This window comes from Bos javanicus, chromosome 28 (genome assembly GCF_032452875.1).
Source record: "Bos javanicus breed banteng chromosome 28, ARS-OSU_banteng_1.0, whole genome shotgun sequence".
NCBI classification, from domain to species: Eukaryota; Metazoa; Chordata; class Mammalia; order Artiodactyla; family Bovidae; genus Bos; species Bos javanicus.
In genome coordinates, this window is record NC_083895.1 from 16,385,446 (window position 1) to 16,402,086 (window position 16,641).

General features: G+C 44.6%; 1 protein-coding gene across 13 annotated transcripts in view; it reads right to left on the reverse strand.

Annotated features, from left to right (window-relative positions):
• The window catches only part of FAM13C (family with sequence similarity 13 member C), a 136,445-nt gene that overhangs the window by 34,422 nt on the left and 85,382 nt on the right, over positions 1-16,641 (reverse strand). For all 13 annotated transcript variants that reach the window (XM_061405027.1, XM_061405022.1, XM_061405026.1 and 10 more), the window contains one exon: positions 7,705-7,789. In XM_061405027.1, the coding sequence (XP_061261011.1) occupies positions 7,705-7,789 (85 nt within the window). The remainder of the gene's footprint in view (positions 1-7,704; positions 7,790-16,641) is intronic.

Sequence of the window (16,641 nt, forward strand, 5' to 3'; positions counted from 1 at the left end):
TAATATTTTTAAAAAATAATTACCTGATGGTTCAGGCTGTGGGATTTTTATTTATAAGGCAGTTATAGAAATGGTTATCAGATAATTATATTGTCATCTACGAGTTTTGAGATCATTTTTAAAAATGCTTTATTTGAAAAACAAGGATTATTGTGAAGCTCCCTGTTTCAGAGACTATGAAGATGGTGATAAAAGCATCAGAGAAAATTCATTAACAGTAAAGATCTTTTCTAGCCAAGTTATGTCATAGGTGTAGCACAGGATAGATTTTATGGTAATGAATGTAGTTTCAACTTTAATAAGAGGTAATTATTCAACCATCAGCTCTTGATTCCCTTAAGCAAAAGGTATTTATGACAGATTAATGCTGTCATGGGAGAAGGAAATGGCAACCCACTCTAGTGTTCTTGCCTGGAGAATCCCAGGGAGGGGGGAGCCTGGTGGGCTGCCATCTATGGGGTCGCACAGAATCGGACATGACTGAAGTGACTTAGCAGTACCAATGCTGTCATAAATACCTTTTGCTTAAGGGAACTAGTTCAATGTCAATCAAATGCAGGACTCAAGAGAGGACCCAGGGAATAAACAGTGCTAAATGTCATTTTCACACCTTGCAAGTCATCAGCAATTATAATAAAGCAGACATTTAAAGACAAATGCAAGCATTATCAACTGGAGGGAAGGCGATATAAGCTCTGAATGGCCAGCTTTTTAAATAATGATCACTGACATTTATTGAGCATTTACCACGGGTGATATGCTAAAAACCTGATATGTATTATGCTATGTCATCCTCATAACAATCCTAAGAGGTAGATAGTATCCTTTTTCCCTTTTCAAAGAAAAGGAAGCTGAGGCACAGAGGTCAAATAAACTGTCCAAGATTACCCAACAAGCATATCAAGTTCTACGAAGAGCTATGTTTCTGAGCAAGACAGAGCCAATGAATATAATCCATTTGGGCTTTCAAGAAGTCTATGGCATGGTGTTCATATCAAAAGTTATTTAAAAACAAAACCAAATGATGATTGGGCTAAATGTTTTATAATGGATAAAAAATTCACTTACTAATAGGCCCCAAAGAACAGGGTTGAACTAGTGTCTTTATGAGAGGCATGTCAGTACTAATCCTTGCTGATGGATCCTGAATTAATCTTTTTCATATCTCAAAACCAACATAGAAGCAAAAATAGAGTCGTGAGTCTGAGTTTGCAGATGATGTTAGTATTTTTCAAAGAGTAAAATGCAAAGGAACCACAGAAGAAGCTCACAAACCAGGAGGAAGGTCCACAGTGGTAGATGACCCTCAGTGTGGGCCAGTGGGCAAAGCTAACCTGTCTACGCTTAACAGATGATCAGCAGTAAACTGTTAGTTTGGTAGAAAATGGGATTTTTGGAGCTTTTACAGACTATAAGATATGACAAAAAGGTCAAGAAAACAATGTACATTTCTAGGAAGAGTATGGAAAGCAATCCAACAACCATAATTATTTTTTGAATAGTTGATGAAACTCTCCCACTGCCTATATTTTTAGGTATTAATTCTTTTTTTATTTAGGTCATCATAGTTTCATGGGTAGTTGTGAGAAATTGTAGACATATCCCTTGTACACTTTGCCTAATTTCCCCCGATAGTATCATTTGGCAAAAGTATAGTACCTGTGCCCATATGCACAAATAAAATTCTACTATTTCATTTAATCTGGAAAACACTATGTGGGTCAGGTAAATACACTTGAGAAAGGCAAGGAGGTCCAGAGATGGTTAAGATCAGAGGCGCTGAAATGACCATAGGAACAGAGGGGCTGCAGTGGTTAATCAACTACAAATCTAGATGCTTTTATTCTAGCAAAACAGTCAGGGATGTACTTTAAAAATGACTTTAAAGCATATTCGTTATACAGTGTGTACCTAGGCTGCCTTTGGGCTCAACTTCAAATTTAAGAATATTAGAACTATGTGGACTTTATATTTAGGTAGCATGGCATCATGTGAAACACTCAGACCATGGAGTCTGATTGGGGAAATTTCCCCACTCCTCCCCTTTCCTCCCAGCACCCGCTACCACTCACTGCTGTGGGACCGTCTACGAATTATATTCAGTCTCCAAGTTTATTTCCTCATCTTTCATCTGGGGATAATAATGCCTCCCTAGGTGGTTGTGGCGATAAAGTAAGAAAATTCATGCAACAATGCCTGGTGCAAAAGAAGAGGTCATTGTTAGCTGAGGTTGATATTATTCATTTAAAGACCTTCAAAGCAGAGTTTCTAAACTCTGGCACTCTTGACATTTTGGACCAGATGACAATTTGCTGGGGCAGTGCTGGGGTCGTGGCTTGTCTTATACATTGAAGATGTTCAGCAGGACCTCTGGACTCTACCCACTAGATGCCAGTGGCACGCACACTCCAGCTATGACACCAAAACAATATCCCCAGATGTTGCTAAATGTCCCAAAGGCAGGGGTCAGAGTGTGGGAGGGGGGTGAAAACCACTGTTTTAAAGGACCCAGCTTAGAATAAGAAGATGAAGAACGACTCTCTACAGTGATTGCCACTTTCTAGTTAGAGCACATCAGTGCTACACACTAAAAAACATGAAAAGGTTCAAGAAGGATTTAGAAATAACACACAAACACAAACTCAGTGTATGAAGTTTCTGAAAGATATTAGGAGTTCTGGGCACTTCTGAGGTTGAGGTCTTGAAGACTCCCTCATACTGACTTTCAAAGACTATTTCTGGGGGCTGCTGCCAGATAGGATGGAACATTATGTGGATAATCAGACCCACCTCGTGGGAGACCTGAGGTGCTCCCTGTTCCTGAAATCCAATTATAAACTTCACCTGCAGCAATAACAACTTCCATGGCACCCTTGCAGGAATACTGAGTTCCACAAAGTGTTCCCGACTCTCCCTGAACATCAGAATCATCAACAGGAGCTTGGCAAACATGGAGATTTTCAGGCCTCATCTCTACACTTTATTTTGTATCTTATGGTGGACAGCCCAGACAACTGTACATTTAATAAGCCCTGCCAAGTGAGAATGTCTAATCAAATAGACAGTGTCTTGAAATATGACAGAGAAGGTCAGGTTCTCTTTGACTCTGCCCCATTTCAACTCCAACATTAGGAAGAAACCTGCAGACCATGCAGGATTCTTTTGGGAATAATTACAGACTGTACCCGGATATGGGTTTCCCAGGTGGCGCAGTGGTCAAGAATCTGCCTGCCAATGCAGGAGACACCAGAGATGCAGGTTCAGTCTTTGTGCTGGGAAGACCCCCCTGGAGTAAGAAATGTCAACCAACTCCAGTATTCTTGCCTGGAAAATTGTATGGACAAAGGAGCCTGGCAGGCCACAGTCTATGGGGTCACAAAGAGTTGGATACGACTGAGCACCCAGCAGCAGAAGCAGCACCTAGATATACGACATGAGCATTGTCTAACAATCAACATTAGCACAAGGTTCTTAGCCAAATGAAAGTTTCAACTTGAAAATCAAGATTTTAGAATAAAATAGTTAATTATGTATTGCTTTGGAATTTCTTTTTGGCCAAGCATGCAAGATCTTAGTTCCTCAAGCAGGGATCAAACCTGTGTCTCTTGCAGTGAAAGCATGGAAGCTTAACCACTAGACCACCAGGGATGTCCCTGCAACTATTACTTCTAGTAATAAGTCTCCAGTGATAGCTTATACTAAAAACTCCATCACCTGTGCTCAAACAGAACAGGAATTACTATACGTAGTCATGTGGAACAATGCCAAACGGTCCTTCTACACATGTTGAAAATGATGAGAAGCTGAAAAGACAATCCTCATTCCATTTTCCAATCAATACCACCAGAACAGGAGCTTTTAATGTCCAGTGGAAATGTCTGCTTCAACTGTTAAGAGGCTGTTGATTCAGTTAGAGGGATTTTGGGCCTTAGTACCATGTGGCTTTCCATCTCACATTATGCAGTTTGCAGCGCACAGGCAGGGTGACCAACTGTCCTGGATTGCCCGGAACTGAGGGTCCCCCAGCACGTGGGACTTTTAGTGCTAAAACTGGGGCAGTCGGTGACCCTCTGCACAGCCCTGGCGCTGCCCTGAAGCTGGCAACCACTCTGTCACTTTTTTCTAAACAGCGTTACCTCCCTCAGATCTGTCCCCATCCTGCCCATCTCGAGCTCCAGCTTGAGCACCTTTCTCCTCCTGAAGTAAACACACTGAGCCAACTGCTCACAGACCCTGCAAATCCATGTGGTCTGTAAGCTTCTTCCTGTTGATGAAACTAAGTCAAAGAGAACCTACGAGAACCTGACCTTTTCGCTCTCATAATTTAAGATACTGCCCACTTAAATAGTGGCTTCCAGGACTTGAAAACGTTAATGAAATATAAAGACTCTAGGACTTCGAACCCTAGTGTCTAGTGATGAAGACTGAGAAACCCCAGGTATAAAAGCTTTCCTGGTAACTGTGATGTGTGGGAAGGTTCACTAATACTCTCCAGAACACAGTGCCCCTTCAGGGTGTCATAAAATCTGCTCTTGCTGCAAGTGCAGTTTGTAATTGTATTTCTAGAACAGAGAGCATCTCAGATATTTTGCTAGATGAGATGAATCTTTGTATTCTGTAAATTTGAGTTAAAACTCAATATTTTGATTTAAGGTCAAAGACATAAAGAATACAAAATTTTGTTCAGACTATCATTTCAGATAGCCCTCTGTAAATGTTAAACAACTTTAGGGAATTGTCTGGAGGCCCATGGATTAGGACTCCACGCTCTCACTGCTGAGGGCCCAAGCAACCCCTGGTCGGGGAAATAAAATCCCACAAGCCATGTGGTGCAGCCAAAAAAAGTATATAAACTTAACTTTGATGTTTAAAATAAATAAACAACCTAAGTCATGCCTTAAATCAAATTTCAAGTAAGACTGAAACCAATATAAATCACAACGATTTATATTTGTGAATGTTTGATTTGAAAGGTTAATTAGTTGCCTATTACATCCAGATATTTCTATAAAAATCACTTGCTGGATTTTGTCCTTGTTATACCAAATATTAACATCAACTATTACTAATCCAATATTTGCAGACATCTAAGGCTCAGGGCTAGATTCTAGACTTTAAGAGAAAAATATTATTTAAGTTTCCATAATCTTTGATAGACTTATGGCAAATGTGCTCATCGATGCTATAACACTATCATCAGGGCTTTAGGCATGCACACTACAGTTTCCAGGAGTTCAGAGATCACTCCAGAAACCCAGTCATAGGCCCAGAGTGAAGAACTGCTGATCTAACATGAACATCAACTTCTCCCTTCTGAGTGACACGTGGACTAGAATATGTATAGCCTTCCTATAAGAGTGTGTCTTGGAAGCCAGTGAGACCAAACCACCCCATAAATTGAACTGTGAAAGCCTCTTTCAAATGCTCATCACTTTGGCAACATTCTTACCACATCAAGAGACTCCTTACTTCCCTGAAAACACCTAGTAAGCGATTTCTAGATTGTATCAAAGGGATTTTTAAAAAAATAAAATTAGAGAGAAGCATGTGCCACAGTCCAATACAGTGGCTGGGACTTCACCTTCCCTGCATCGATTCCCATGCAGTCGATTTAGCTAAACGAGACTCCTTATTCATAAGCTCTGCAAAGGCCAGAAACATCAAGATGGCAAGATGGATTTTATCTTTGCAAACTTGCAGGAGCTGTCCCTGCCCAGTGTGTGTATATGCACCCACAAGTAAACACACACACACACACACACACACACACCAACACACAGAGTGGAACTTTTCTGTTTCATACACTCTCTTGGAAGGACTGGAATATCTCAGATTCACCTACATTTTAGAAAATCCAACGTCCAGCCCACAAGGCTCCTCTGTAAGGAAGCTTCTGCCCGTTCCTGTTATTTGACACCTAAGACGGAATATGTTGATGGCTCCTTTATATGGGCGATCTCCACATAAATGCAGGGGTTGTGGTTTAGTCATTAAGTCCTTTCTGGCTCTTGGGACCCCATGGACTATAGCCCGCCACTATAATCCTCTGTCCATGGGATTTTCCAGGCAAGAATACTGGGGTGGGTTGCCATTTCTTACTCCAGGGGAGCTTCCCGACCTAGGGATGGAACCCTGGTCTCCTGCATTGCAGATAGATTCTTTACTGACTGAGCCAATCAGGGTACATATCTTTATTTAATAAAGAATGTATTAATAAGTTGATTCAAAATCCTCTCCATCAAGAGTGAGAAAATATAAAACTACTACCAACCTTTGGGAAAAATAAGATACATTTACACACACAAGTCATGATAAAATATATATATTATATACACACACACACACACATACACATATCCAACATGCAACAAATATTATATTGAACGGTCCTTATCAGATACTTGTGAACATCAGATAATTCAAAAATTAACTAGTATTTGGCTTGGGACTTCTTTCTGTGTTTCTATGTTGCTTGTTTACAGAGAGTGGAATAGGAGGTTGGTGGAAGAAGAAGGGCATTGTCTAATCATTTGACTCAAATCCCTAATTGGCTCAGCATTGGCTCTTGACCAATTTTACTTGCATCTCATCCAAACACAATGGCTAACAGAGCTGAGGAGCTCACCACATAACAAGACAACCAATTGGCCACCTACATACACAGGGAAATAATTTATCACTTACAAGTAGGGTCACACTAGGCCTCAGTGTCCTTACTATGAATAGTATTATTTCACAGGTTTAAGGGTTTAAATCAATAACTATGAAGTTTACAACAGTGCTTGGGCATAGAAAGTCTTCAACAATAATAGTGGCTACTACTACTACTATTATTAGCCACTAATACATATTTAAACACTGAAGATGACTGTTTTGCCAACTTAGACCACGTGGGTCGATTTAAACAGTAAGGTCTTCGATGCACTATTGCTAATGGTACTGAAATACATTACCTTTGTAAATCTTTTCCTTCCATTCCTAGAGATAAAGGACATCTCATGAAGCAAGCTCACCTAAACCTATTTCTACCATCCAAGCAGAAACCAGTCTGCAAACCTCTGACCCACTGGTGTTATAAAAGATATGCTGTGCTGTCATTTCTACTCATGTAAATTTACTATTTCTTTCCCACTGAAGTCTTCCTGGGAGCATCTGTTCACCTTCTGCTTGCTAGCCAACCTACTACCTGCGAGATTAAAACCAGAGAAACTAACGGACAAATGAGACTCAAGTTTGAGACTTTTCAAAACAAAAATTAATACTAAAAAAAAAAAAAAAAAAGAGACACAACAAGACACTATAGGATTAGAAGAAGCCACATCATTCACCTCCACCTTCCCAGGGTTGATGGATCACCTAACAAGCAATGTTAAAACTCCCCTAGCCCCTCAAAAATATTGAGAGTCTCAACACAGCCCAGATTATCTACCACTGATATAAACAAACCACGTGTGTATCACAGGACTCCAAATAGGAAAATGAAGACTTACGATGGGTGCCTTTTCACCTGACACCATCTCTGGGGACTCTGGTCCCTAGCTAGAAAGAAAGATCTAGATTCCAGCACGTCTTAACTCCCCCTGCTCCCTGTCATTTCCCCAGTGTACCAGGCACTGCTTCCCACAGGAGCCAGGTTCAGGGGAAGCAGCAAGGGGTGAAACTATCCTGAGAGCACAGATGAGGACCCCGAGCCCAGCCTCTTACCTGCGGCCCCTGCCCCTTCGGCAGCTACACTCTGGGTGGACACTGGGGCTGGGTCCTTGACTCCGTGCACCTGCGTAGCTTCTTCCTGGTGTGTCAAAAAGGCAGAGCACAGATCAGTTTCCACAGCTTGGAGCTTCAGCAAGGAATTCTGCCAGCAGAAGCAGAACATCGGGCTGGCTCAGTTAGATGCTAACGCAATGCTGGGTCTGCAGCTTCCTTCCCCAGCACCCGGCCAGAAAGGGGTCTCGGGCAGAACTGGCTGTGCCAGAAGCAGAGGCGCGTTACTCCACAGGCAGTCTCAGTTTCTGTTTTATATAAATCTAATGTATATTGATTATCTGTGACACATGGGACTGGTGATTTCGTCAGCAAGAGACGCTGCACCCAGAGGGCCAATCTGAGAAGGTATCTGCTTCCCGGGTGCCTGAGCCTTTACGCTTTCCAAGTGTTTCATTCACGGTGCTGACATCAGGAGCGGATGACATTAGCCCCTCCCCGGCTACCATTCATAAAAGCCAGCATCCCTTCCCTGCAAAGCCCGCAGCAGCCCGCAGTGCACAGTTACTGCTGCAGAGGCTGCCTGGCAGCTGGGAGGTGCTTCGGGGCTCCCTCTTCTGCATCTGCATGTGGGCTGTGTGCCTGTGTCTGGGGGGCAGGGTCTGTGTGTGCGAGTGCACATGTGACTTCTCAAGTTACTTTTCTCCCATGGAATGGCTACGGCCGCCTGCCGTCAGAACAGAGAGCAGGGATGGATGGAGATGATGACCCTGGTCCCTTAGTCTGACCCCACTGCTGAGGGTGAAGCGATTCATCGTTTGTAACTCCCGGCCAACCTCCCCCATCCCCAGCTTCACTTCTCATTTTAAATTCCTCCCGTGTTTCCTAATAAGAGCAAAGTCATACAGACTGACGCACGTATCCTGCCATGATGCAGATGCTGGGCAAACCCGGTCCCCCAGCAGGTGAAAGTGAGTCACGCTGAGTCCCTGACTGGGCCCTCTTCCCTGCAACGGCCTCAGAGCTCCTCCACCCACCAGGGTCTTCCGCCCACCAGGTTCCCAGCAGAGGTCGGTGGGTGGCAGAGGGCGCTACCTGGAGTAGAGCCACGGGTTCCCCCTCTCATTATGACCCAACACATACACGCACACACACACACACACACATGCTCCGACCTCCTCCATATAACTTAGTCCCCACACACCCTCATAATGCCACTTCCTACTCCAGACACACACTCCGGTCCTATATATACCCTTGCACTCTATTATACACATACTCCGGCTCCCTACCCTATACACACCTTCACCCGCCTTCTCCACACCCTCATGCCCAAGTCTCCACCTTCACACTCTACTCCACACAAAGTTTACAACTAAATATCCCACCTCCACCCATACACACGCTCATCCCTCCCCCACAGTCCCTTTATCCCCATCCCCCCACACCAACACCCTACTTTATATACACCCCTACATACACCCTCATCCTCAGCTCCCACTCACACATCCTGTTCTCACCCCTCGTCCCCAGACAGCCTGATTCCTTACCCCACATAAACGCCAACCCCCACACCTCCTCACACCCAGCCCCTTTCTGCACACATTCTCTCATCCTTCTGTTGATGTGAGTAAATATGAACCCACCGCTGTGTTTTAAAAAGCTGCTCCCTGAGGGACTTCCCTGGTGGCCCTGTGGCTAAGACTCCTCATTCCCAATGCAGGGGGCCCAGGTTCAATACCTGGTCTGGGAGATAGATCCCACATGCCACAGCTAAAGATCTCAACCTGCCACAAAGAAGATGGAAGATCCCTTATGCAGCAACTAAGACCCAGCCAAAGAAATAAATGCTTTTTCAAAAGCTTCTCATTGAGGAATGTCTTAAATCCCTAGTCTTTTGGCCAGTTTGAAAGTGGCAGAACCTCTTTCAAACAGGCTCAGGACCTCTTCTCTGCTCAGCTCAGAGATGCAGTAAGACCTGGTACAAACTTCCCCCATGCTTAGGGGCTGACTGCCAGGGGCCCACAGCTCAGATGAAGCATCTGTCTGATGCCAGCCCATTTTTTTACAGCTTCTTCTTCCTCCCTGGGATGTTTTCCCAGCAGTTACGTGTGGAAGTAAGGGCCCAAGGTTATTGATAGGAAGTACAGAAGGAGCAAGGGTAACAGGTTTCTGGAAAGTTTTATTAACCAAGCATTTGGAAGGCAAAAATGCATGATTCCAGGCTAGCTTTCTAATGAAGGACCTTAAAAACTGTAGTGGCCTCTTATAAGGAGCAAAACTACTCTGAAAATTAAGAAGTCTTACTTCCCCTGTAGCTCAGATGGTGAAGAATCTGCCTGCAATGCAGGAGACCCAGGTTCGATCCCTGGGTCAGGAAGATCCTCTGGAGAAGGGAATGGCAATCCACTCCAGTATTCTTGCCTGGAAAATCCCATGGACAGAGGAGCCTGGCGGGCCACAGTCCATGGGGTCTCAAAGAGTCAGACACGACTGAGCGACTAACACTACTCGTACTGAGCTACTACTACTACCCCCAAGCTGTGAGATGGCGCAGCTGCAACAGCAAACAGAATGGTGGCTCCACAAACAGGCATCCCTAAACACGGGTAATTCTACAAGCAGAACTCCTGTGTGAGCCAGCAGCCCACTGCTGGGTACACCCCCAAAATATTGCCAGCAGTGACTCAACAGATATGTATACATCCACATTCATAGCAACACTATTCCCAATAACCAAGAAATGTATCATGGACTGAACTGTCTCCCTCAAATTCATATAGTGAAGCCCTAACCTCCAATGTAACTACATTTGGAGATGAGGCCTTTAAGAGGCAATTAAGGTAAAACTTTTGGGCTCCAAAATCACTGCAGATGGTGACTGCAGCCATGAAATTAAAAGACGCTTACTCCTTGGAAGGAAAGTTATGACCAACCTAGATAGCATATTCAAAAGCAGAGACATGACTTTGCCAACAAAGGTTCGTCTAGTCAAGGCTATGGTTTTTCCTGTGGTCATGTATGGATGTGAGAGTTGGACTGTGAAGAAGGCTGAGCGCCGAAGAATTGATGCTTTTGAACTGTGGTGTTGGAGAAGACTTTTGAGAGTCCCTGGGACTGCAAGGAGATCCAACCAGTCCATTCTGAAGGAGATCAGCCCTGGGATTTCTTTGGAAGGAATGATGCTAAAGCTGAAACTCCAGTACTTTGGCCACCTCATGTGAAGAGTTGACTCATTGGAAAAGACTCTGATGCTGGGAGGGATTGGGGGCAGGAGGAGAAGGGGACGACAGAGGATGAGATGGCTGGATGGCATCACTGACTCGATGGACGTGAGTCTGAGTGAACTCCAGGAGTTGGTGATGGACAGGGAGGCCTGGCGTGCTGTGATTCATGGGGTCGCGAAGAGTCGGACACGACTGAGCGGCTGAACTGACTGAACTGAAGGTAACATAAGGTCATAAGGGTGAGGCTGACAATAGAGAGAGAGAGAGACCCAGGGATGCACAGTCACAGACAAAAGGCCATGTGAGGACACAGAGAGAAGGCAGCTGTCTGCAAGCCATGGAGGAGGCTTCAGGGAAACCAATTTTGCTGACACATTCACCTTGGACTTCCCACCTCCAGAACTGTGACAAATGTTTTGGCCACTGAGTCCGTGGCATCTCTTTTTTTAATTGTAGCCCTAATAGAGTTTTAGCAGATTAATACAAGCTGGAAACAACCCAAGGTGCTCATTAGCAGATGAACTGATAAATGAAATGTGATATATACAATACATATAATGAAATATTATTCAGCCTTAAAGAGGAAGAAAGTTTTGACACACTCTACAACATGAATGAACCTTGAGGACATTATACTGAGTGAAATAAGCCAGTCAAAAAGGACACACACTCTAGGCAGTAAAATCCAGAGAGACGGGAAGCGGAATGGTGGTTGCCGTGGGGCTGGTGGGGAAGAAAAGGAGGTTTGTGTTTAATGGGTATGGAGTTGAAGATTGGGAAGATAAATCAAGTTCTGGAGACAGATGGTGGTGATGGCAGCCCCAAAACACCAATGTGCTTAATGCCACTAAATTGCATTCTTTAAAATGGCTAAATTGTGACATTTTACATTGTTTATTTTACCATGGTTTTAAAAAACAAAACCAGTCCTTCTCTATGTTTAGCAGGATGATTTGGACCAGCCGCCTTTTGTCAACTCTATGTGCTCTTATAGATTGTACAAAGCAGGTGAGGACACGGCCTTCGCACAGATCCAGGGGCTCCGTCTGCTGCATTCTGTGCGGCTGACTTTGGACAAGAGCCTTAGCTAGTCTAAGCCTTAATTTCCTCATGCATAACAAGAGGGAGTGATGACAGTAACAAAGGCGCCTGCTTCAAGAATGAGATGAGGAAGGCACAGCGCACGGCAAACACTCAAGCCCTGGACACTGTGGTTACTATGTGAGTCTCCAAACCCCAGAGGCCGCTGGACAGAGCGCTGGGCGTCGGGGGCCAGACCCCAGCCGAAGCTCTGTGTCCTGACGCATCGCTCCACCGTCCAGGCCTCACTCTGTGACTCTGCCTAGGAAGTACTTGAGCCCAGGTGACTTGTAAGTTCCCTTCCAACTTTCCAGGACAGAAAACAATCTTGCTCATGCACTGAGGCTGATGCACGGAAGCTGGCAGCGTGTGCGCTTGGACGGTGTTTGTGGAACTAAACCAAGTGTTCACACAACACAGAGAGTGAAGAATCTCACTGCAGAGGGGTTTGTCAGGTCACGTTCAGAGGCCTCTCCAGTCGCCCAGAGAGTGCGTAATGCTGAGACCCAGTTACAGCTGGAAGTAGTCATGGGTGGTTCCCAGCCATCCTCCCTGCCCTCGGTCTCCCTCACTAGTACTGAGGCCCAACAGAGATGCCAAGCATCAAAGGAGATCTATTTGCACAGCTGGTTTGTTCCTCTCTCAGACACCAGACAGGAGGAAGTTTAATGGGGCAGGGAAGAAGAGAGTGCCCAATGAAACAGGAGAGAGAAGATGAAGGTCTCGTGGGACAAGAAGACATTCAAGGAGAAGGGAAAACGTGAACTTCCAGAATTGAGGACCAGGGGGCAGACTGGAAGAAACTGCATGCCAATGGTCATCAGCTATGCCCCGTCCCTACCCCACACTGACCCCTGACCTGAGGACTGCCTGCTACCGTTCCTGTTTCTCAGCACAGGAAGAGTGTGGGGACTTGGACACCCTGCATGGAACAGCCCCGATGACCAGAGAATTCAGACAGGAGAGGCTTTCCCCGGGAGCAATCTGTGCCACCGTCACATACGTGTCTCTCCAGGGGGAGAAAGGAGACATGCGCCCATCAGGGCTGAGCCCCACAGAGCTGCCTCTGAGAAGCTCCCACTGCGTACGCGAGGGTCACACCACCCACAGCTGCACCAGCACACGTGCAGCTCCCAGGCTCTGGCAGCTCTCAATGTACAAAGAGCTGCGCTGGGCTCCAGAGCCTGAGACTGATGTCAGCCCCTTCCTCATGGGGCCCCAGTCTAGTGGAGAGATGGCTAATACACAAACGGACAAATAAAACAATGATGCCAGTTATTACTGTCACAGTTATGGCGATGAGGGGGAGAAACCACAGGCCAGGCCTGGGGACAGAGTGAGTAAGCCACTGTTTCTCCAATTCAGCCTGACTCGGTGACCTTTTATGCAGGAACAGGCTTTAGCCCTAGAGGAGAATGACAGGCAGTCAACCCCGTCAGCGCGACCTGCATCTGGTCCTTCTCGTGCTCTGGGGCTTCTCTATCAGGCTGTCCCCAGCCCATCCCTCAAGGCTAGCCTGCCAGGGCTTTTCCAGGTTTCCACCCAAAGTCTTGCTGAAAGGGTCACTAGGATCTCCAGGAAACCTGAACAAAGGCTGATGGAGCCGCTAAAGAATGATGACTACTTCTGCTTCCCAGTGCTCCCATTTGGTCACCAAAGAAACCAGAGAGACGAGCGTGAAGCCTAGGTGTGGTTTTCTACAAGCTAATTTTTCTCTTTGACACAATGGAAAATATGCGACTTGTTTTAGAAAATACTCTACTCGTTTTCTTTCCTCTACAATTACCGGGTCTCACTTTAGTTGGGTGGGAATGGGGAACACCCACACAGGCTGGATGGTGAAATACTATTTTAGGATCCCTTTGTCTACAACTCACCAGTTGCAGAAAAGGATAGCTTCCTTTTAACTTCCATGAAGAGGTTTAGTGACCCTCGCCCATCCCTTTATCTATCCAAGAACTCGACATAGATTGTCTATTGCAAGATCAAACTGGAAATCTGCGCAAAACTGAGGTCACAGCGGGGCCCCTGAACATGTCCATTCTACTGAGTACTCTTGTTCCCTGAGCTTCCAGGTTTTCTGTGTATGCTCCCTCACCACACACTCACACACACACTCACACACACATACACACATATATACACATATGCCACCCTTCCTTTCTATTTGCTCCCTGCCCCTACCTCCCCAGGGCTACTTCAGCTGTAATTCCTTCACAGTCAAATTCCCATTAAATTTTAAACCAGTTCTGATTACCTTTATCCAAACAGGGGCCTCCAATTTCTCTTTTAGCACCTTGCTTTTTTCCCTCCCAACACTCACTATAATATGGAATTTCATTTATTTCTCTACTGTTTACTGGCTCTTCCCAGCTCCAGAAGGGCTGGAAGCATGCCGCCATTGTTCACTGCTGAAGCCCTCACAATGAGCAAAACAGGAGCCAACCATTAGAGAAACTGCCACTGTAGACTGTCTTTTGTTTGCCTGGACCCTTTACATAGTTCTTGGGAAGCCCTTCTGAGTATTCCATTTCAAGCCTCCTTGCTGCCTTGGTTCAGAAATTTTAAAATGCTCACGAATCACTGGGGAGTTTGTTAAAGATGTGGTCTCCCAGGCAGCGACAGACTCAGATTCTGTGGTCTGGAGCAGGGGCGCTGAGATGCAGGAGGTCCAAGGTCCAGACTCTGAGAAACACTGCCCTATTCCCTTGGGACCTGACCCACTCTAAATGCTGCCTTGGTTGCCTGTTTAGCTCTAACTGTCCCAGGAACAATATTTTTGTTCCCTCACTGTCCTACGCTACCCAATGGAGATTCAGCATAGGAGAAGAAGCCATTCACTCCAAGCAATCCTCAGTTGAGAAGAGGATCCAGGTCCTATTCTGATAATAGAAGCACATCTTTGTAAAACAAGGACAATCTTGCCACCACACACAATAATCCAAACCAAATTTTTTTCCAGCCAGATGATATGATTTCAGCTGAGGAAGAGGGAGTCTTGTACTTAATTTCACCTCTTTGTGATATCCTCATTATGTTCACTTTATTAAGTAAACAATAAAAACAAGATATTTAGGAGAGACCAATACAGTTTTACGAACTTACATTTTAATTCAAAATTCTGAGCTTTTCTAGAGAACAAGACATGAACAACTCATAGAATGGACTTTAGTAGTTTCTCTTTGTAATTTCTAGCACAAAGGCACAGGCATTAAGATAGACAGCTACCCTAACAAGCCTTTTTTTTTTTTTTCCCCAGAACATCAATTATATATCCCTTGGGCTGAGGTCCACAAATCTAGTCCCTGTTGTAGCCCATATGGTTACTTCTCTGTGGCTACTTAAGTTCCAGTCTTTTTTAAGCTCTGAAAAATACCTGGCTTAAAAACTAAATTCAGTAGGATGCGTGCACAGTACAGGGACCACTGGGGCTTTTAACCCCAAATCTACCATTTGTTCCTTCTCTGTCTGTAGGAAAATCATCCAGTCATTTTGGCCCATGGGCACTTAATTCTTTTCTGAGACTACCTTAACCCCTTAGAAATTACTAAAACTCAATGAATATTAGAAATCAATAACCATCCCACTGTAAATTATAAAATCACTTGCCATAAGAAATAAGTTACCAACCCACGTCTTTAAAGACACTGGAAACCATTAGCCATTTCCTCAAATACTAGTATTTTGTTAGAAAACAAGAAAATTAAGCTTTTACCTGCCTTAAAATCTGAGTTTTATAGCCCTAGGAAAGCCAAAAATATCCTAAAAAGGGAAAAGATACCAACGCTAGGAAGACCAGAGTCTAGGATACTAAGTTGAAGTGTGTCCTTCTAAATCCATGGAAAGCAGGGATGACAAAGTTCACTTTCTGTTGCAGCCCTCACACCCCATAGCAATTCCAGACCCACAGCGGGGTACACATTTGCTTCTCAATAAAAACTGTTGAAAAAATATCCCCAAAGTTAAAGCTTTCAGGCAAAATTTTGGTCTTAAGATGAGCAGAAATATTTTTCTTTAATCTGTCAGGGGCTACTGGGGAATGACTATTTCATAAAACTTGTCAACTTTATATTTTGCCAAATGGAAATGGGAAAATAGTTGTATAGACAGATGGATATAGATAGATGGATAGATTGGAAGACCAATAGACAGATAGAGAGATATAGATAGGGATAAACAAACCTCCCCATCATTCCATCACAAGATGAAATTTTTAAGAACAATCTCTAATGAAAGAGGTGTCCATCAACGTTAGCTTTACAGAACACTTACTACATTGTCCTTATATTCCTCCTTTAGCTACAAAGCAAAGAAAGTGCCACACAGGCTGACCCCTGGGAGGCATGAAGCAGACACAGTCCTTTCCAGGACTGTGGGGGAAAGAACAAGAAACTGGCAGCATGCAGATGAGTAAATGTAAAAGTGAGAAAGGAGGCAGAGGACAGAGATGCCACACCAAAGGAAGGAGCAAAGGCCGGCAGGACAAAGCCACGTGGAGTGTAGGCGATGGTGAGGCTGGTAGGCGAAAGGCAAACCCAGGTGGGCCAGTTACAGAGAGTCCTGCTAGAACTTTTCTGCTCAGCCCAACACCCCTGAAATCTCTCCAACTTAATCCCCAGACAGAGCAGCAGCT